At 43.7% G+C, this 21,658-nt stretch overlaps 2 protein-coding genes across 4 annotated transcripts in view; one reads left to right on the forward strand and one right to left on the reverse strand.

The window, feature by feature from the left end:
- The first annotated feature begins 201 nt into the window (after window positions 1-201).
- On the forward strand, window positions 202-2,843 carry sp5l (Sp5 transcription factor-like). The gene is made up of 2 exons (XM_049580904.1): window positions 202-655; window positions 1,053-2,843. The coding sequence occupies exons 1-2, from the start codon at window positions 602-604 to the stop codon at window positions 2,088-2,090; spliced, it is 1,092 nt and encodes a 363-aa protein (XP_049436861.1). The 5' UTR covers window positions 202-601; the 3' UTR covers window positions 2,091-2,843.
- A 996-nt stretch (window positions 2,844-3,839) lies between these two features.
- arhgef25a (Rho guanine nucleotide exchange factor (GEF) 25a) overlaps window positions 3,840-21,658 on the reverse strand; it is a 57,383-nt gene continuing 39,564 nt past the window's right edge. For 2 of the 3 annotated variants that reach the window (XM_049580085.1, XM_049580087.1), the window contains 15 exons: window positions 20,693-21,000; window positions 20,019-20,129; window positions 14,984-15,108; window positions 13,266-13,332; window positions 12,736-12,839; window positions 12,413-12,482; window positions 10,779-10,868; window positions 10,117-10,209; window positions 9,601-9,651; window positions 9,411-9,488; window positions 9,090-9,281; window positions 8,635-8,815; window positions 7,563-7,792; window positions 7,174-7,308; window positions 3,840-5,860 (listed from right to left, as the gene is read on the reverse strand). In XM_049580085.1, the coding sequence (XP_049436042.1) occupies window positions 5,735-5,860; window positions 7,174-7,308; window positions 7,563-7,792; window positions 8,635-8,815; window positions 9,090-9,281; window positions 9,411-9,488; window positions 9,601-9,651; window positions 10,117-10,209; window positions 10,779-10,868; window positions 12,413-12,482; window positions 12,736-12,839; window positions 13,266-13,332; window positions 14,984-15,108; window positions 20,019-20,129; window positions 20,693-21,000 (1,961 nt within the window). In that variant the 3' untranslated portion in view covers window positions 3,840-5,734. The remainder of the gene's footprint in view (window positions 5,861-7,173; window positions 7,309-7,562; window positions 7,793-8,634; window positions 8,816-9,089; window positions 9,282-9,410; window positions 9,489-9,600; window positions 9,652-10,116; window positions 10,210-10,778; window positions 10,869-12,412; window positions 12,483-12,735; window positions 12,840-13,265; window positions 13,333-14,983; window positions 15,109-20,018; window positions 20,130-20,692; window positions 21,001-21,658) is intronic. The other variant, XM_049580086.1, reaches the window with a different exon arrangement.

Genomic DNA, 21,658 nt, shown 5'->3' on the forward strand with positions numbered 1-21,658 from the left:
TAAAGACTTTAAAGGTAACACGGGGTGTCCAGAGAAGTTCAAATAGATACTCTAAATGTAGATATTACAGGAAACCTCTCTTTTTTTCCAGAACAATTGTAGGAGGAGTCAGCTCTTGGGGTCAGCATTTGGTTGAAATTGAGTGAAATTATGAGTAGCCCACCCCTTCACCTAACAATCCCCCCTCCTTCCTCCCTCACATCTCCTCTCTATTGACTGGCTCTCCTGCATCATACTGGAGACCCCGTTGAGAGGATCTTTTCTCTCTATAAAGAGAAGATGCAGCTCAGGCGCCTTTGAGATGATCGCAAGGATTTACTGCGCGCCTCTCTGCCTCTAACTTGAGACGGGCACCCTCGGCTGCTTCAACGCCAAACTATCTGGACTGCTAGCACGTTTAAAATACTTACCTCGCGGACTGAGGGACACTTGAATGACGCGGGATTTCCCAGTCTACTCTGCCAAACTGTCTGAGTCATCCGAGACCCGAATGTGAGCATCTCTTTCTTCTGCGCTCCGAGCTGTTAGTTTAGACTTTGTGCGTCGTCGCCTCTCGGCGCAGTTTGTGTTGCAGGTGCGTGGAGAAGGAGCGCGAGGACAGATGGCTGCGCTGGCGATACAAAGGACTGACAACTTTTTGCACACCTTCTTACAGGTTTGTTGTATTATCATCATTTTGACGCATTGCACGCGGATGTATTACCTGATTTAATGGCGGCGAAAGCTGCAGTTCATTAATACGCAACTTGTGCGTAATGAATAAATGCTTCACATGTTTTGGGGGGTCTGTGTGAAGACAATTAAACTTGTTATAGTGGTAAAATTATTTTTAAAAATAGGGATAACAGTCAAGGTGACTAGAAAATATCAGAAGAAAACCAATTAAATGTTAAAAATTGATAATTATTTTAAACTTTTTTGGATAATATAAAGTGCCAAATTCAGAACATTTTATGATCATGTAAGGAAAAAAAACATTTATTAATATCAATCAAGATTTTAATGTTGTCTTCAATGCATCTCATGATGTGTGTTTGTGTATGGCTACACAGGACCGGACGCCCAGCTCCTCTCCAGAGGGAGCACCCAACGCCCTCTCCTTCCTAGCCACCACCTGTAGCCAGGCCTGGCAGGTGGGAGGCACAATGGGCTCTGAAGGCTCCCAGTTCCCCTACGAAGGCACTGTCAGCTCCACATCAGGAATGTTCCAGCTCTGGAGCAACGACATGGCACCCAGCACAGCCCTCAGCACACACCAGATGACCTTCACGGTGCCCAAGGTGCAGTTCCCTGGACACATGCAGCCTGCTCTGGGTCACCATCATCATCACCCCCATCATCACCACCACCATGAGCTGCCTCTCACCCCTCCAGCTGAACCTCCGTCTTCCTACTCCTTTGAACTCTCCCCTGTCAAAGTGCTGTCCTCGCAGCAGCAGGCCACCGGCCCCTATTACCCTCAGCACAACAGTGTGGGACAAAACTTCCCCAGCTTCCTCCAGAACTCCTCAGCCAGGCATCACCTGCCTGGAGGCCATGTGGACGACGGGCAACAATGGTGGAGCCTACCCCAAACCAATGCGACCCCATCCAACCATCCCTTCTCCATAGGCAGACAGCTGGTTTTGGGCCACCAGCCCCAGATAGCTGCTCTTCTCCAAGGCACCTCCAAGGGCCTGCTGAGCTCCACACGCCGCTGCCGCCGCTGCAAGTGCCCCAACTGCCAGGCGAATGGCGGGGGGTTAGAGTTTGGAAAGAAGAGACTGCACATCTGCCACATCCCAGAGTGTGGCAAAGTGTACAAGAAGACCTCTCACCTCAAGGCACATCTGCGCTGGCATGCCGGGGAGAGGCCCTTCATCTGTAACTGGCTCTTCTGCGGTAAAAGCTTCACCCGTTCAGACGAGCTACAGCGGCACCTCCGTACACACACCGGTGAGAAGCGCTTTGGGTGCCAGCAGTGCGGCAAGAGGTTCATGAGGAGTGACCACCTCTCCAAACATGTCAAGACCCACCAGACCAGGAAGAGCCGGTCTGGGCCGCCTTCACAGAGCACGGACCCTCTGCTAACCAACATCAAGAGAGAGTAATCTTTGTGCTCCATCATTCAGAAATCAACAATGAACAGACTGTGTGACTCACACTTACTGCCATAGGTTTGCACTAGAAGGTGAGCACCAAGCTCTCCGAACATCTTCTGTTGTCAAAGCCCTACTTTTTGACTTCAAGTAGTACCATAAAAATATATTTAGAGACCATTTTTAATCAAAGTTATTGTGTGCTGTTTGAGGCAAGGCACCTTTAAAGAATACTTGAAGCCTTTTTCAGTGATATTGTGACACTTTGGCTGAACTCAGTGTACTTTCCAAGATGCCACACAAACTGGTTTTATGCCTTTAACAATTTTAAGATTTGTTTAAATTGCAACTGATGTGAAAATCTAAATTTTTTCAGCGTTCATTTTGTAAATATTTTATCCATGTGAAGGACGTGGCTTGAGCGAAGGCTATCCTTAATATGTTGTCCTTATTATCATGTTCAAAATAAATGTATGCCTTAGTACAGCTAAAGGTTGCTGTATAAAAATTAGAATTTCTTCGCTGGAAAACAGGTTCAGAATGGAAAGATGTTTCTGTTGCTGTTAATTAGATTTTTATTCCAAAAACATATCCTAATTTGTCAGCTTCAAGGTCGTGATCTTTTTTGAAATGTAAGTCTTTGATCTACAGATTTATCTCGCCTGCTCTTAAGCAGTAATGTGAAGCACCATTGCTCCAAGTTAGCAAACATTTTAAATGTTTAAAGTCTTTGTAAATTATGTATAAATATCATGAACAATTTTATTGGGGTTATGGCCGCATGTAAATTTTAATAAACATTGTCCTTGCTAAAACAATTTCCCTGTTTCTAATAATGTTATTTTCTTACACCTTGGTGACTGATTGTGAAGTGAATATCTAATATGACTGACAGTGAGAGTCAATGGTGTTAACTCCTCTTAGCTCATACAGAAAATGTGTGAATTCCCGATGCCCCCGGAGCTCCTTAAGATCTAACATTTTATTTAAATGATAATTTGATTGCATTCAGAATACAAATGCTGCTCTTTGTGCTGCTGGTGTGAAGGAAGAAGCTCCTAAAGAAGCCCTAACATGGTGGGCTGTTCAAAGATTTTCACACCTCAAAGTAAATACTCAATCCATTGATGGGGCTGTTTGTCTCGCCTGCTGCAATCAAGTTCACAGTCATGTGGCTTTTAATGAGTGTTTTCTTTCTCTCAATGGAGAAGATTGAGTCAACAGATGCAACAGAGGGCAGTGGAGAGGAATTCCCTGTGAATGGGACCCCTGTTGCTGAGACCCCCTCAGTGGTGACAGGAACTCCCTTTGATTTTGCACCCTTGTGAAAGTTAATACCCCCTTCTCCCCCCCTCCGTCCCCAGCCTCCATATATCACAGCCGTGTTACGATCGGCCCTGCTTTACTGCCCAGAATGGGGCTTTATTCAAGAGGCCAGCCAACCAGATGTCTGCTCATCCAGGGGTTTCTTCTCTTTGTTTTTAATCCTGTTTGAACTTTCTGCACGGGGGATGTCACAGCAAGCAAAATGCTTTGCCTTTGTCTTCGTCAAAGATTCCCAAATGTGGAGTCTGAGGACCTCCATGGGGTCTAAAGCAAAAAAATCTATACTTGCACTATAGTTAATTTAATAAGAAAGAGCACACTGTGAGAATGAGTAAGGGCAACAGTATTAATCATTATAAGGGGTTAGAAACATTTACAGTATAAGAAATCAACAGAAGAGAAGATTATTCATTTAGAGAAACACAAACACTGCACTCTGTTTCAAAAAGTCACTTTTTATTTGATATGATACAACAGTTTCTACACAGTCAAACATGGCATTAACCAACCCTCTCCTGGTTTTATGTCCTTGCTTTGGTTCTCTGTAGTGGTATTATTGAAGCAAAACTGCCTGATCAGTAATTCCCATGAACACACGCCGGTTCACATTAACTGCAGATGGATCCTGTGAGATGCTTCCACTCACCTATCAGTTTGTTTTGTGTCATTTATTATTGTGTTTCGGGACAGGTTATTGAGCAGCTTCGGCATCACTGTGAACACTGAAATATGAGGCCTATTGATCTTTGGTGCAGCTGTATGATCTAACTGGAAGTCAAAGCCTTGTGGGGACCTCTACTGGCCACGGAGAAGAACTGACCTGATATTGACAGGATAGCCTCCCTCATCTGCTCCGCTCTCCTCTTGTTGTCATTCAGGCGTTAAAATCCAGATAGTAACACAGGTATCTACAGTTGTTTTGTAAGAGTAGTGGCAAACTGAACTATAAGTACGAGCATGAAACATTTGAGTGGTGAGCTGCTGTTTTGTTTTTTTGGCACTGTTGTCTGAGGAAGAGGGAGCATGCAGATTTATCAGCATCACTCTGTTTATCCAGCAACATATTATCCTTCATTTTAACCAACTGGAACAGTGACACTTCTTGGCATGCCGGGGCCATTCTTCATCTTACAAGTGGAAATGTGTGATTGCCTTTACGGTATGCACTGTACAGTATTTAGTTCATGAGGGCAAAAGCTAACAGAGATTATAGAAATGGTGCACAGCCTTGACATGACAACAGTGGACTAATAAAACAATTCATATTAGTTTAAACCAATGTACGTTTAAGGACTAGTGTCCCCAAAACCACAAGCACTCCACTTCGGCCTGGAAAGAAAGATCTGTGTAAAGTAGCAACGTGTCAGTCAATCACCAAGGAGATGTTGCATGCAACACTTTGGGTCAGCACAGCAGTCCCTTTGAATGCACCTACTGTATCTCGCAACTCCTCTGGAGTTGCCCAAAGAGCAAAAAAGTATTCCGAAGTGACGTCATACCCACAGAGAACCTCCAGGGGGCTCCCTCACGCCTTTTTTGTCCAGATCAAACGAGGGCCAGTCAAACAGAATAAGAGAACATACCGGGGCTCTCAACGCTGTGGCAAGAAAGAAAGTTCTTCACTTTCAGTTGAAATTCGAGTGAGTAAAGTCCTTGTGGCGTGTTCACATCAAGTGTTCTGCCTTTCCCATTCTTGTCGACACAAACAGCAGTTGTCAGCAGGGGAATGACAAAATGTATTAATGTAGCTGTCCTTGTCTTCACAATGGGGCATCAGAAGAAAAAAAAAAAACGTTATCTAGGAATTTACCAGAGGGTACAAGAGGAGCCACTGCCACTCCTTGCACACTCTCACGCACTCAAACACATCCACACTTAGTTGCACACACACAGGCACACACGCAACTCCAGTGACCGCCCCAATTAGGAATGGATATTTCTTCAAACAAATTCCCCTTGCCCTTTGAAAGAGAGACGAGTATGGTATACAAACTCTCAAAAAGGTAAAAAGCAGAAATTGTCATAACACTGAGTGTCCACTGAGTGTTTTCACTGAGCCCAGTAACATCCCACTGGGTGCTGTTCATGTACTCTCGAGGTGGCCAAGTCTCACCACCTCCCACTGAATGGCTCTCTAAAAACAGGAGCAAAGTGATTTTATAGTCCATAATTCCTTCATATGTTCAGGTTCCTTCATTGTCCTGCAGAAATCATGACTGAACCAGGTAAGGGTCCAGCCTGGCACACACACAGTAGACAAGTCCTCTTGTCTCCACAGCTGTGGCGTTAGCCGCTGTCCTCCTGACCCAGGAGACAGATAGCATCAGAGTTCATAGGTCATCCTCGGCCAGCTGAGCCAGGTTGCTGGGGCGTCGTCCTGCTGAGGGGCCCGACATTGGAGCCTGGCTCCCAGCCTCAGCAGCCTGACCTCTTCGGCAGCCCTCTCCTGCTCTCTGCTGGGGAGAGAGGGAACATTCATCACACAGATAGAAAGTATTTCTATGTTTTGACTTATCTACTAAGAAAAGTTTACTTTCAAGAGCAAAGAACTTCCGCATGCTGTCTCCTACACTTGGAATAATGATACATTATGGGGAACAATGTTTCGGTGCAGAGACCTTCATCATTTTTTTTTCTTTTCTTTTTTTTTTTTTTTTTTACAAGTCAAAGGGAAAGACCATCTAAAATAGTTTGTATGACCCATCTGGACAAATCAGGTCACACTATAGACTGATGCGACTCCTTAAATAAATCATTATGGCACCATACAGTATGCTGCCTATATATATATATATAGACAGAAAACGTCATATACAAAATGCACGCCATGGTGCTTGGATTCTTTGCTCTTGTACAGTCAACCCATGGTCTTCGTCTGTTAACCTACAGGTGTACAAAAGTCTTGCCAGTTGTTTTTTCACTTTATACCAAACTAAAGCAGTAGAAATGAAACCTATAATATCAGCTATTTCTCATTTACACCCACAGTCTTAAAATGCGCTGGCCCAGCAAAAGTATGGGAAACGATTATCTGCCTTTGATAGGCATCTCTCTGACATCCTCATCTGGCTCAGCCTGCTTCCTGTTTATTATGTACCAAGCCTATCCAGCCTGAGTAAACAGAAAGAGAGCTGGAAAACAACAACTGCCGGCCTGTCAACAACAGCCCAGTGATGACAGAGGGAGACGTCGCTAATGGTAATGTAAAGCCCAACAACAGGATGCTCCCATTATTGACCGGCCAGATGGCTAAAACCTCAAAGTGAGGGCAGACAGGCTTGAAATGGAAAATGTTACATTTTGTGTATATCACTGAGACGAGGGAATTTCCCCTCTTTGTATTCAACTAAGTGAAACAAGCACAACTAACACTGTAATCTATTTCCTTCAGAAACATCCAGATTTGTATTGATTCCTTTTTCATCCAACAGGGGGAGAAATAACTCTTCTTATGACTCAACAAATCCCTTCACTGTATGTGTCTAAATAAATGGTTACCATTTACCAAAGTCTTTCATCTTTTAATTACCCGTAATGAGCACATTGGAATTATTGTTAGTCGTTTTACAATGGCCCATTATTTCCCCGGTGGTTAGCTTCCTGTGGCTTGTTTTGTCATTAATTTTTTTCCAATGTTGGTGTTGAATAATGACTGCTATGCAGCCCAGGAGCACCATGTTCAGCTATGTGCAAAACCATTCCATTCTGAATGTAATACTGAGGCCCCCATTTAGACAGCTGTGTCTCTATTAGCATGCATATACACTACCTGTGCACTTTGTGTGGTGGGTGTGTACAGCCCATTTGACACAGCTTGACAGTTTGGCTGATCAGTGAAACCCAGTTGGACATGTGACGGAGAAACAGTGTGGGGGTCAGCAGGGCATGGCTGGACCACAGTGGGCTGCAGATGCAAATAACAGGTAGGTCACTCACCAACACTGTAGTGCATGCACACAATACCATTTGCTGTTTTTTATTATCCCATTTGTGCGACAGACCAGTGCCGCAGCCAAAAAAGCTTTAGAGATAAGCAGGCCTGGCGGTGTCTTAGGTGTTTCAGAAATAGAAATACTGAGTTTGAGTGGGCAGTTACTGCAGAACAGTGTCGCTGTACAGTATGTAAGGCAGAAGGAAGAGACAGCTAAAGAAACCTACGTCCCGCAGTGAGTATGTCTCGCTGGGTCCTTGGCCCTGGCCTTGGCTGGGCAGGTAGAGCGTGGGCAGGGAGGTGTTGTGAGAGTGAAGGGAGGGCAGCTTATGACGGTCAATAGAGGCGGAGGAGTGGGGCCGCAGGGCACTGGTGGCAGACAGAGGGGGCCTCATGCTGCGGCCCAGGCTATTAGACTTGCTCTCTCGTCGCTGGTACTCAATAGGAGACTGTAAGGCTGAAAGACACAGAGGAACAGAGACAGTTCTTATGAAGCTTAGATATATCTTTTGATATATCTTGTGAAAATGTAGCTTTTTAGAATTACGGGCGTTTTCATAGTAGGAACGAAAAATTCGTATTGTGCCTGAGTACAACCTCCTCCAACTGTCACTCAGCTTTCACATCAGTAATGTTGTTCCGTACCCAGGTACACCTGTGTCATCATCTGCATGACATTTTGTGGTGCTACAGTGTAGAAAAAGACGCCACACATGGACACTGTTGCCCCGGGAACTATCATCAGCGGGGACTGTCAGAGCAGCGAGGCGAAGCTCTGCTCCTGGCCAGAGGAAAAGCTGCTGCTGTCAAGTGTGGAGCTCTCCAACTGCAGATTGAAGGTGGCAGCAAAACTGGAGCTGGGTCTGTCAGCGGCAGGCTGCGCTGCTGTCTTATATAAAGCCACTAATATTAAATGACACTGTTTCGCAACTGGTTAAAAACTCATTGTGGTCACGTTAAATAGCAGTCGACTTCATGTTTCAGTGCAGATGGTGTTTGAATCTCTGTGTGTCGTACTGGAGTACACATGAATCGTACTCGAGACCAACTTTTCAAGTGGACCAGCATGCCGTGCCCAGGTGCAGTACAGTGTTCACCCTAATCACACGGGACTTAAGGGTCAAGTCAATTCTGAGATTCCTATCTTCTCTTTTTTTTGGCTGCAATGGGCTTCCATAGCCCAAGACTGCAGGGTCAAACAAAGCACTCATCTCAACTAACACTGATTCAACTGTGAGCTGACAACAAAGTCAATAAATGCCGAGCTGAAACATGATTTATGGATCTAGGCGCACTTACCATTGAGGAAGTTGCGCTGGCTTTCCAAGATCTGAACCACGTCATTGACCCAGGCCCTGCCGGTCTCCGGGGAGGACGCCTGCAACTGGAAGCGCACCACACTCCCGTCGGGGTTGCGTGACGTCAGCACAAAGCGGGCGTCATCGCCATCCACGCTGGGCTCCACCCCCAGGCAGCTCACCTGGAACATATCACATCTGATTATCATCTATGAGAAGACCTTCCTGCCAAGTTGCTTGTTAAATACTTCACTAACACATGCAAGCCTCTAAAATGTCCCTGCTCGGGGATTATGTAAGATGTGTTGATTGAGGCAGAAATTAGTGTGGTGGAAATCTCTTGTGTAACTACTAACCTGGGAGTGAAATGTATTTTCTCATTATTTTTGGTGTTCTGTTTTGCTAAAACATCCTGTGTAGCTGATCTGAGCTGAATGAGGCAGAGCAGGTGCTCACCTTGATGCTGTTCTTAAAGATGTATCCAGGGATTGAGAAACCTTTCTTCCTATCAATTGGCTCACTAAAGATGACCAGCTGCTCAAACAGGAAGATCCGTCTTTCCTTGGCTCGGGACAAGAAACCACTGTCCTGCTCCGTCACAGTGAAGGTGTCCTGCTGGAGCAGTTTGCCCTGGGCTGTGATCTTCCCCTGGTACCACAGCAAAGATAAACATAACAAACCGAGGAAGTGGTTACGGTTTGAGTTTCTTGAGCTGAATAGTTGGCATGAGAAATGTTTTGAAGGCTTTGAAGGATGGTTTAAATTCCTGAGACGTACCTCGAAGCCTTGTAGTCTGCCCACATTCATCATGTCATTGCAACGTTTTGGCACAAAGCACATCACTTCTACTGCTTTCTGTTTGAAAGACAAAAGTGAGGTTGTTACCAAGAATACTAATAAAAAACATGACTTTACACACACACGGAACATCACTATAAACCTTATATTTATAAATCAGGACACCCACCTCCAACTCCTCCGTGTCCATCCCAGCTTTGGTGTAATACTTCAGGAAGTCCTGCTCAAATAAACACAGCATGGTCACCAGAGCATTCCAGGTTTACTACTCAGAGTAAGGTGAGGACATCTGGAGGAGTATTTATGGGTGTTGAACCCAACTTTCATTTGAATGCCAAAGGGCAAAGTTTTAAATTTAGACAAAGTTTTATGCAAGGGGTGTCATTTTATGGTCATCTTCAAAGGCTTTTTACTTATGATTGTTTAAATCCTCTGGTAAGAAACTCATTATGTCATTTGCCTCTTCCTCCGACTGGAAAGTAGCCTGAGCAGACATTGAATACACCATCAGTGTTTCTGCACAGAGGGGGGTGTGTGTGTGTGTGTGTTTGTGTGCATGCTTATATGTTTACAACAGCGTGACTGACCTTGCTGTGTGTCAGACAGCTGCACATTGTGTGTATGTGCGTGTGTGTGTGTGTGTGTTGGTGTGTGATCAACAGCACAGCAGTGCCCTGCTTTTCACCTTGAGCAGCAGCTGGTACTTCATGATCCTCTGGACAGGTTTGATGAGCAGGTCGTTGAGCTGCAGTCTGTGGCCCAGCTGCTGCCGCAGCTCCTGACAGCGAAGACGGACACGACAAGACGCCAGTTAACATGACAGTGACAGCATAAAACATGGCAGCTAATGGCCAATATAATCCCTCTAAGACTGTATATCACAGGGACTATACAGTTTGCCTGATAGTCTTCTGTTTGCTGTCAAAGGCAGGGAACTGATTACAATCTGAATAATAAATGGCAGCTGAAAAGACACCCACATGTATAATATATAGTATAGGAACAGTTAGACATCCATGCATATTAAAGGCCTTATTAACTACAGGCCCGAGTGGCAGGTGACCAGCGTGTCATTGACATGCACATGTTTGCCCTGAATCAATAAGTAATTCAACTGAAAAGTTTAAAAAACTTTAATAGTTGAATAACTGTTTAAATTTGTTATATAAAAATCCCAAACATTTGCTATGGCTTTTAAAATGTGAGAATCCATTTTTGAAAATGTCATATTTTGGGGTTTTAGACTGTTGGTCACCTTTTTGCAAACATTTTTTTCACTATTGCTGACATTTAGAGACATAAAAATAAGTAAATATTGATTGTTTAATCATAAAATAAGGCACTCACCTCAAAGTAAGTCTCAATATACTCCGAGACGATATGTTCCGACTTGGGCTTGTTCTGACAGTATACAACGTACATATGCAGACGCCTCTCCTGCATCACAAGCCAAACAAACATCTCATTACAAAATCATTCAGCTGAACCTTTGACATAAATGAGCCACAAAATGAAAAAGACTTCACTGTGAGAGAAACATATCCGAAACAACATATCTTTAATTGCATTACAGATAAATGAAAATACCCCCGAAACTGTTAGAAAACAACAATGGTGCTGTCTCAGCGCAGAGCAATAATGATTTGTGGTGGAGTCCTTTGAAGCCGACTCTGTCTAGTTAGCGCTTACTCTTCTGTGACTAATTGGCATGGGAGTGCAGATGTTGCAGTCCCCAGAGTCCTAATGGAGCTACATGTAGATGAGGATCAGGTTATGTATAATTCACCCAGGTTACCCTCAGTGTAACCGGAGCCTTTTAGAGACTGCCGATATAAGGCTGTACCTAGCAACAAGCTGCACGGCTCTGTAACCTAGAGACCAGTGAGCTGCTCCACCTGAATATGGACATTGTGTAACACTGCAGGAGAGGGCTGCATGTGAAATATATGCGTATCTGTCTAAGCAGCATTCAATGTGCCGGCGTGGCTGCATGTTTACATGTGTTTATATGTTGCATGTGTGTGGGAGTGAGCACACATGTTGCACATTGGTGACACAGCTCTTGTTAAAAGCAGATTGGGCTTTCTGCTTTTCATTAGGGCCGCGTTCCCAGTCTGCTTGTTTTCACAGTTTGACACCGTGCTTAGATTTAGTTACAAGTTTCTTTATTCCCCCGCAGGCTTTATAAGTTGATTATCCAGTGGGCTGAGCCTTATTGAATTGTTTAAAGAGCTACATACACATACACACACACACACACACACACACACACACACACACACACACACACACAGAGTGAATATAGCAAAAGAAAGACACAGACATTTCACTTAATCATCTTTAGAGAAGGAGCAAAGACAAGTTGGTCAAATTACGCGTCATGTCTGCCCCGTCTGCATGTGCCACCACTTAACCAACATATATAAATCTAATTTTGCTCCCCATATCAGCCCTGTGACCCCGCACCAGCTCAGGCTCTATTCTATTCTAAAAACAACGTACTTCACAGTGAATCTTTCTTTGCATGCATTGCTTTGCTTCATTCTTGCGCCAGGACATGTAGGAAGAAGTAGGTCGCCGTTTTGGGTGGAATAAAGCCTTCATATCAAAGAGGCTGAGCTGCGAGTTTGTTATTTCTCGCCTTATTCATGTTGTCTTTTCTGGCTGTTTTTTTCCCCTGGTGTTTCCTGACTGGTCCAGCCCAGACTGGAAATGGGCCAGTGTGTCATTGGTGTGTATGTGAGTGTTTGCCGTGTGCACTGTTGTAAAAACACAGCCAGGACTGAGACGTATCAGTAACAGGGAAGTGGAAGGAGAGACGCTGGCAGAGTTGAGAGTAAGGGAGAGAGGTACGGTATAGCATAAACAGGAGCTCTGAATGTTTTCTTAGCTCTATTTACCTAGAGCTAAGAAAATGGACTCACTTCCACTGATGTTTGTGTGTGTGTGCGTGTGTGTGCCTACACGGTAGTCATACTCACATGTTTAATGAAGAGCTGAGCCAGCCTCTCTGGCTCTGCTAAACACTTCTCCAGCTCTCCCAGGAAGTAGCTACAGAGAGAAAACACACACACACACACACACACACACACACACACACACACACAGCCACACACACACACGTAAGCACAGTCATCCCCAAAACGGAAGGTCAGATTTGTCTCCTGACCTATTGTTCCTTTGTCCACCACTCAGCCGCAAACACAATACTCTGCAAGTCACTGTTTGTCTTTCTCTTTGAATGCAACTGGAGCAAGCAGAAAAATTTTCCACATCAAATGCATTTAAAAAATTAGAGACTTACTCTTTATGCCAGTCAAATATTTGGTGAATGTTCCCAAAAACGATCTTGTCTTTTCCCTTCATGTCCTCCGGTATACCTTTGGATTGCATCGTGGCCATGTAGCCCTGCAAGGAAACAACAGAGCTGACGTCTGTTCACACCCACAAAAACCAACACCTGGCTGAGAATAACACCAGTAAATATAGCTAGATTAATATAACACACCGCAACAATCACACACCCACTATTTCTGAGCTTTTATTAACTTTAACATGGCAAGAATTCTCCTCTGAACCAAAATATCTCCAGCTATTTAAGGCACCCGGGAGATGGATTGCCATGCAACATAATACTCTTCAAGCTAATAATTCACAAAATCTGCTTAAGACTGGAGACGGTGGGATGGAGGCAGACAAAAGTGTGGAGGAAAGTGGAGGAATTGTGATGATAAGGATTTAGGGCTCTCTCTGACAGACTGGGTGGATGACTAAGTTCCTTCTTCTCTGTCAGGGCAGATTGTGTGTTCTTAGCTGGCAGACTGTGAGGTTTACCTCCACTATGAGCCCCAGGTCCACCACATAGTGCTTCTCTGTCTCGACGAGCTCCTTCAGTACATACCTGTGACCATACAAATAAGGAAGGGTTAGTGTTAGAGTTATGCTAGCAAAGTTATTTTGCACACAACAAAAATCTTAGTAACACTTTATTTTACAAGTCCCAGTTTGCCTTATAATTCTCCTAATAAGGACGTGATTGCATGTTGTAATTTTCTAGGAAGTTTCCTGGAAATGTGATGTGCTACTCTTTACAAGGAAAACTGAGACAGTGTTCAACGGGTACACTTTCAATGAAAAAAATCCTATTTATCAGTGTAACCCACAGAGTCAGCAAGCATGCAAATTTTAAGCATGAAAGTTTACCCTGGAAGAAAAGTTTAAAGAAATAATCTTAAATCTTCTTTTTTTCAGAGCTTTGAACTATATCTAACAGTCTTCATCAGGTAATAGGGTTTGTTCTGTTGTCATGGAGCTGGCTCAGTTGTCAAATGACTCAAGTAAGGATGTCCGGACACACGAGAGCCACTGAAATAAGCAACTGCTAATAAAGTCAACACAACCATTTAACTCGTACATATAACAGTGGATCTAAACCAGGGGGTGTCCAGAAAAATAGGGAATAGTTTATTTTCATTATTTAATTCACTATAGTGGTGAGCCCGATGTGAGTTAGAGTCATAGGTTTCACCTCCTCCTCCACAGTTATCTGCTCAACTGTAGTTGACAACTATAGAATTCTGGTCTTCATCATATCTGACAAGCAACATCTTTTCAGACAGAGGTCCCTGAAGCAAAGACTTGTAAAATGGGGGGGTCTGTGACCAAATGTGTATCAGTTTAGCCCAGAGGAAGATTTTTTTGCTGCTCACAACAGTCTTTTCTTTGTCTCATCAGAAATAAATCAGTTTCTTATTTGGAGCTTACTAAATTATGATCTGTTTCTCCTAACCACCACCACCCTTTGGAGAAATAAGAAGCAAGAGAAAAAATCAGCAGAAGTTTTTTTGCTGTGCTCACAGGCTTCTCAGAGGTTTCTCAGCTCTGAGAGCAGAAAAAATACACAGCATTCAGACTTGAATTTGATCACTTGGACAAATTTCTGAAATTGTTCAGGGTTTTTCTGGGATCTTACTGTTACCTCAAGAGCTGATTATTTCAGACAAATAACAATTTCAGATCGCAAATTAGGATCAGGGTGAGACAGGAAGGCTATTTCTCAGGGGCTGAATTGAGGAGGTATGAGAAAATGGACAAAATCTCACATTGATGTTATATTGAGGTCAGTTATGTCTTTGTGAAACAGGCTGGACAAAGAAGACATCTTATTTTGAATTCTCTCCTTGATATGAAAAAGGTTGAGCAACACTGATATATATGACTATAACTACTTCGAATTATGTCCTGGTACTTTCTTAAAAACTCAAATGTGAGTACTTACTTTATGTGTAGCCTACAGTCTCAGGACGCTATTTTACCTAAAAGTAGTTTCAAATTACATGTTTCTCAGGAAATCTACAGATAGTCTACAAATAGTAGCATGCTAACATGCTAATATAGGATGGTGAACACAGTAAACACTAACATCTAAACATCAGTGTGTTAAAAATTTCAATATTAGTATGACAAGATGGAAACTGTAGTATAGATGGTAAAACTGTTACATATACTTGAGCTAATATGTGCTTGGTTGTTTACACTGACAAAACACATACATGCTTTTCTCTAAGGCACTCTTCCTCTCCTCCTCGGTGTCGGCCGCAGCTGACCATTGGCTGGAGGTGTCGTCCATCAGCACAGAGCCGCTGTCATCTGGCAAAACACTGGTGGACTGAGTGTCCTGAGGAGGCAGAGACAGACAGACAGACAGACAGACTGTTTATCAAAGGTCCAGTGGCAGTAATGGGGATCATGCCAGGAATAAAGTAAGCAAGGGGAGATAAAGAGCAGGAGAGAGATGATAATGATGCAGGTTGCCAAGGTGACCAGAAAGAGCAGAGAGACACGAGGAACAGAGATTGGATGATAAGGAGATCAGATTCAGATTGTCACCGTTAATGATCCGTGCTGTGCACATCAGCCACAGATAGATGGAGGGAAAGAGATTAAAAGATAAAGAGTTGGAGGAGCAACAGGCTCCATAGCTGTAGGAGATGACAAATACAGCTGTGAAGGTTCTTGATGGAGTTTCTGCGTCAGAGGAAGAGGAATACATTTACTGCATGCCCGCTGGCTATTACGTTTCTGATTTATGTGTAAATTACTATTTTCTTGTTTTGCCACCTGAGCATTCAACCCTGCATGTAAATACATCACAGTATTTTTTTTCTGTGTCTGCAGGTGCTACAGCAACATCTATGTCAGTATTTCCTACAACTGCCTTGATGGAGTAAAGAGTGCAAACAGAGATGCATGCAGGATAAACCCAAGGTTACTCTGATCTAATCGATTGTGTTCAGGCGTTATATACATGACCTCCTTTTCATGCTTTTTCCTGGAATTGATATCATTTCCTGTGGGGGTCATGGTGCAAATATAGAGTCATTGTGCATGCCGCTGATGACTAAAATCATCACTAACTCAATGGATACATGCACACGACCCTCATGTTTGTGTAACCCATTTCTCTTGCACAACAAGCACACTTGTCCGCATTATATGGCCCTAAAATGACTCAGCGCCATGTCTCTGTACAATTGTATCCACCAACAAAGTTCATCCATCTATTTTTAGCCACGCTGCTCAACCATTTCTTTTTAGGCTATTCACTCTCCGACTGTGTAAACTTATAGGAGCAGCTGTCTGTCTTCACCTAAATCCCTAGTCAAGCAGAACCTCCCCACCTTAAACACATACACAAACCTGCACACACACCGCAGACAGCCCTCAGACACCCCTTGCAGGCGGCTGCCCCGTAGAGAAATAAATACATAGATTGGATAGATAGACATTTAAGCAAATGGAAAAACCTACGGAACTTTCTCCTCTTCCCCTCTGGCCTAGTTCAATTTGTTCACCTGCCATCTCCATGATAAACTTGTTGACATCTACAAGTTGTGAGCTTTCTATTCTGTCACAGTGATGTGTGTGAGAGGGAGAAACATAATGAAAGAGATAAAGTGAAGTAGAGAGAAAGGGGTGTAGGGAAAGACAGAGAGGCTCCATAAAGACCCTTGCTCCCCCAACTCGTCTTGCCCCACTAGGAGTGCTCCAGCCTGGCTGACAGGTCTTCCTGGCTCCTTGATCACTTCCAGATGTGCTGTGGCAAAGCCCACAGGAAAAATTCCCCCCTTGTCTCCCTCTGTTGCAAGTTTTGTTTTTCTACTCAGAAGCCCACGAAAAAAAAAAAAAAACTGACAACAGTTTCAGTAACAGCCAAAGTTATGCTTTTGTGTAAGACCTTAAAATAAAATCCATCCAAACAATTCCATCAATCAAGAGAAGGAACAAATTGTAATAACATATTTATTCTCAAAGTCTGAACAAGTGTCTGAGTAATAAAATCTTAGGCTTTAAGTCTCACTTAAAAAATGACTTACAATAAAACAACTGTTATTAGTTTTACAACTTCTGCTGCTTTTATTCTTGTCCCAGAGCACAATCAATAAATCATAAACTTTTTTCTTTATTTTATCATTTTATATTTATCTATTTAAGTATTTTATATGTAGTATTATAAGTTCTGCATTGCTGCTTTAAGCACTAACAAACCACTAACTGTTAGAATACCTTAAATGCCATTAAAGAGATTTTCATATAAAGAAATGTGACTCTGTCTGGCATTACGTGTGATGTTTTTAACACCAATTGTTGAGTAATATTTGATGATGCTTAAAGCTGATGTGTTTTTAAATTTCCAGCGTCGCCATCGGCAATTTCTTATTTTTGGAATGGAGCAGACTCAAAGGGCCCATCAATACTTAAACATGCAGGCACAAATCAAACATATGGTGCTGTGCCAACGACAAACACACTTACATCACCCACTTTGTATGTTATCACTCAACTGAAGGGGTGTTATCAGTGGTTTTCAGTCTCATATATAGATATGGGTTAGTGGGATCAGAAGGAATTATCAGCCATATAGTCATTCAGTCATTAAATGACCATTGTCATAAAATGTCAGTTGTCATTAGGAGCACAGGCGGCAACCTCTGGTGGTCATAGGAAGTCAGATGAGGCAACATAAAGAGCGACAAAGTCCATCTACAGAGGAGGTGGGGCTGGTGGATGAGTCAAACTAACACAGGACTTTCATCCAACCCGGTCTCACTCCCAAATCGGCGAAATCTGGTGCTTGGGTAGTGATTTGTGGCGTCAGACACAAATGAACAAAGCTGTTCTTTCACGTTGGCATGATACGCAGCCAGTCGCCGTTATAGCTTAACACAACTCAGCTGCGTCAGGGGTAAATGTGGTGGGACAAGAGTGAAAGATAGGGTGACTTAAGCCTGAGTGGGGTGGGCAGGAGGGGTGGTGGATGGGTCCAACAAACACAGACTTTCAACCGTGTGAGCAGTGTGAGCGTCCCGTAAAATTATAAAGCCAAACCCTGTTCTTTTTCCTAAACCCAACCACGTGTTTGTGTTGCCTAAACCCAACCATGTGTTTGTGTTGCTTAAACCCAACCACGTACGCTGGGCAAAAAAATGTCAATTTGCAGTGTTATATCAACGTAGTGTGTTTATTTGTATGTAAACTTTAAATTTCCTGTGACAACGGAAGAGTATTTTGAAAGAAGACAATGCATGTAACAGGCACAACTTGACACAGCATCCCAGAACATCAACAACCAACGCACCCAGGGTACCTTGCATGTCGCATCTGGACATGGAAAGTCTATGACCAAACGTCGATATGTGACGAGGCTGGAGTAAGAATGTGTTTCATCCAGAATCAGCGCTAACTTATTTTAACTGATGTACATGAGTTCGCCATGTTACATTACATTACATGACAAATAAACTTATTTTAACCCAACCCATGGTCTTTTTTTCTAAACTTAACCCATCAGTTTTTGCAGGTAACCTAAGGAAATTAGACACGAAATCTAACAAAACTGTATCAATGTTAATTGACTGATAACACTCTTCTGAACCTACTATCAGGTGTAGATGGCCCTTCCTAACCCATATCTATGGGTTGATAACCACATGCCCATTCAATCAAGTGATGACATTCGAAAGAGGTGGTTACATGGTCTCTAGTGCTGAAAACTGCAATTTGATAGCACTGTTGCCAGTGTTGCAAATCAAGGCATTGGGCTTTAAAGAGATCTCACAGCACCATCTGTTTCTTTTCAATATTTCTTTTCCCGTTTCACAGGGAAACGGTTTCTAAGTTATTTGTTTGTCTCTTTTTTCTTTATCTGCAGGTCGAGATGACAGACTGTACAAATTGTTCCCCGGGAAAAACTGTTTATTAAATACTATAATCTGCAGTTCTGGCTTCCTTTTTGACACCACATCTTGTTTAACTGCTGACACACAATCACAAGAACTTTCCACTGACCACAGAAACATTCAATCAAAAAACTATGTTCTGCTGAGGTTGTAAGATTAGAGATGACCGCATAAAGGAAAGGTGGAAAGACAACAACGCATTTAACAGTGGACATGAGGCCACTGAATGTGGGGTACAGAGACAGAACCCACAGCTCGGAGATGACTGACCTACATAATTTAATCTCCCTACCTCTACCTCTCTCTTCTCTCTGTTTCCCTCTCTCTAAAGATTGGCAGTAAAAACACCAAAGCACTGACCTCATCCATCTGATGTAATCGTATTAATGGCTTTTGATGTGTTGTTGAGACTGAAATTAGGATTTAATTGCTCTGGTGTCGATTCACCAACGGGAGACACTCCACAAGGCTCATATGCTTAGACATCATTATTGTTTCACCGTATATCGACAGGGTTAAGGCAACCCAGTCTCTGCCATTCCTCCACCTCACAGTAAAAAAGAGACCTTCTGAACACTTGAGATGTTCCTTTGCCACAAGCAACTGACTCAGAGTGTTTGATGGAAAAATGAAAGCGTATGCGCACACAGGGTTCTTTGTCAGCTCACACAAGAGGAGTCATCTTTCATCACATCTGCTGTTTTGTGCTACAACCTATTTATTTCCAGGCATGTCCTTTTGTAGCATGTTGAAAGTGAGTCATGCATCACACAGGTTGCTGACAAGCTCTGCCCTCTGGCCCTGTGGTGCATCGATCTGCTCTGAGAGAGCCTTGTATTCATTTGGACTCCCATACATGTGTGTGCTCTACGTCTGTATGCATGGGTCTATATATCTTTGCATCCATGGCTGTGTGAGTGTGTGGTTGCAGGAAGCAGTGCTCCTGTGTGCATCTGTGTGTTTGTTTTGCTTGATAGTTGAACTCCGCCCGCAGCAGCAGAGTTAGTCATTTCCAGATCTGGCTGGAGGGCCATGGAGGCAAACAGCACTGATGTCACCTCCCCACCAGGCTGAGTCCTTACTGAGAATGTTACTGCTACTCTCTTTAGAGACTGTCTACAGTAAACTATCAGCTAAAATGGACTGTAAGTGTATTTCCTCCTCACAGTTCAATTCTCATCATTGCCAATCACTGATTGTATTAAACAGAGGGATACACTCAGGTACTCTGGCATCCTGTCAAAAAATTACAACTTGTATTTAAGCCAGAAACATCAGCTCTGCTTGATGTTATTTTTACGTGACAAAAATAATATTTGGTGATAGAAAAGGTTGCATGGTGTCAGACCTGGGTGTTTGGCAGTGACGTGCAGCCAATCAGCGAGTCAGTTATGTAGCTGGGGGACTGGAGTGTGGCTGGTGACAGGTCCTCAGGGCTTGCCAGGCCATCTTTCCACTCCTGAAATACGCACACATAAACACACACACAAACAGACACACATCCTCAGCGTCAGAATAACACACTATCAACATGATGCAAAATGTTTGTAGCATTCCGACACACAGGCAGCTGCGCAACAGCAAAAGAGAGCACATGAATCACAGAACATGGCGGCGTGAGCTCCTGCGGGCTGAGCCAGCAGTGTTGCTGTTATGTAACAGCCTCGCCACCTGCCATGATACTTAGTCCTCTGTCGAGCAACTCTACATTAAACCTGTGTTTGCACTAATATTCTTGAGCTACCTCGTGTAAACAAACCGCCGTCAGGATGTTGGCTTTAGTTTCAATTTATATAAGACTGAAGCTTTGCATGTTTACTTCGGAGCCAGTTTATACAAAGGCCTTGTGATAAGACAGTGTGGGAATAAATCCAGTTGATGAGTTTACTTATGAGGTGGTTCATCTTAAATGTGTAAAGGGGAATTTCAAGCACAAAGCCGACATGCCATCCCTTGTTTGATTAGTTCACGTGACCAAGAGAAAAAAAAGATGCATCTTTGCAACAACTTTTCATTTCTCACCAGTTCTCTGTGGGTGACGGGCAAAATGGTGAAGGTCTCATCAGGCCTCAGGGGGCTGCCCACATCCTGGCTCTGGCTGTGGGATGGAAGAGGTGGAGGCTTTCCCTCAAGTTTGCGGACCTGACGCTCCCCTTTGCCAGCGGCCCCGACGCTGAGTTTGCGGACAGGGTTTGTGAGCCACTTCTTCAGGGTGCTCACAGAGCGTCTGGAGCCCGGGGAGCTGGGGGCCGAGCTGCCTGATGCCTGCGGGGGCAGGGACGCCACAGATGTGGAGATGCTGCCCTCGCTGCCTGCTGCCGAGTATGAGTCTGGAGAGAAGAGACAGGGAGAGAAAGAGAGCAGAGGGTTATTGGTAAAACAATGAGTGTCTGAGGAGGAATAATGCGGAGGTGGAGATCTGGTAAATAAGGTTTTTATGGGTCAAAGTGAAGAGCAGAGTACATCCTGACTCTCTATGCTCAGACCTCCACAATCAATGAATCAATTCATCTATGGACGAAAGCAACAGTGCAAAAAGAGCATTTTGTTCGAGGCAATAGAACTCCTGATTGACTATTAAATGAGGGCAGCTATGCTGGTCAGTGAGGTGATGGAGGGCTGGAGGCAGACATGTCAACACCAGGAGAGAAGAAGTAAACGAAGACATAAAACAAAGGGTGGATGTATAAATAGCCTTCCTCTTCAAACACAGCTGTGCAGCTGTGAGCCATACTATAAAAGACGCACTGTTCTGTTTATGTCAAGCAGACCATGGTTTTTATGTTTGAGCTGTGCATCCAATCACATGACCAGCACACTCTGATGCAAAGCAGACAGCAGAGGTCAGACCGGTGGATGTGAAAAATACCCCAGACCGGTTGCAGGCCGGCTGCTGCAAAGTGGTGTCAGGAGGACATGGGAAGTAAGCTGGGGGGGGGCAAGTCAGGACCGGACATCCACTTTAAGCCTTTGTAGAGGGGAAGATCC

Source organism: Epinephelus fuscoguttatus, linkage group LG7, assembly GCF_011397635.1.
Source record: "Epinephelus fuscoguttatus linkage group LG7, E.fuscoguttatus.final_Chr_v1".
Lineage (NCBI taxonomy): Eukaryota > Metazoa > Chordata > Actinopteri > Perciformes > Serranidae > Epinephelus > Epinephelus fuscoguttatus.

Coding starts and splice junctions, on each gene's coding strand:
- sp5l (XM_049580904.1), top strand. CDS start 602: ATGGCTGCGCTGGCGATACAAAGGACTGACAACTTTTTGCACACCTTC. Junction 656..1,052: donor TTTTGCACACCTTCTTACAG/GTTTGTTGTATT, acceptor ATGGCTACACAG/GACCGGACGCCCAGCTCCTC.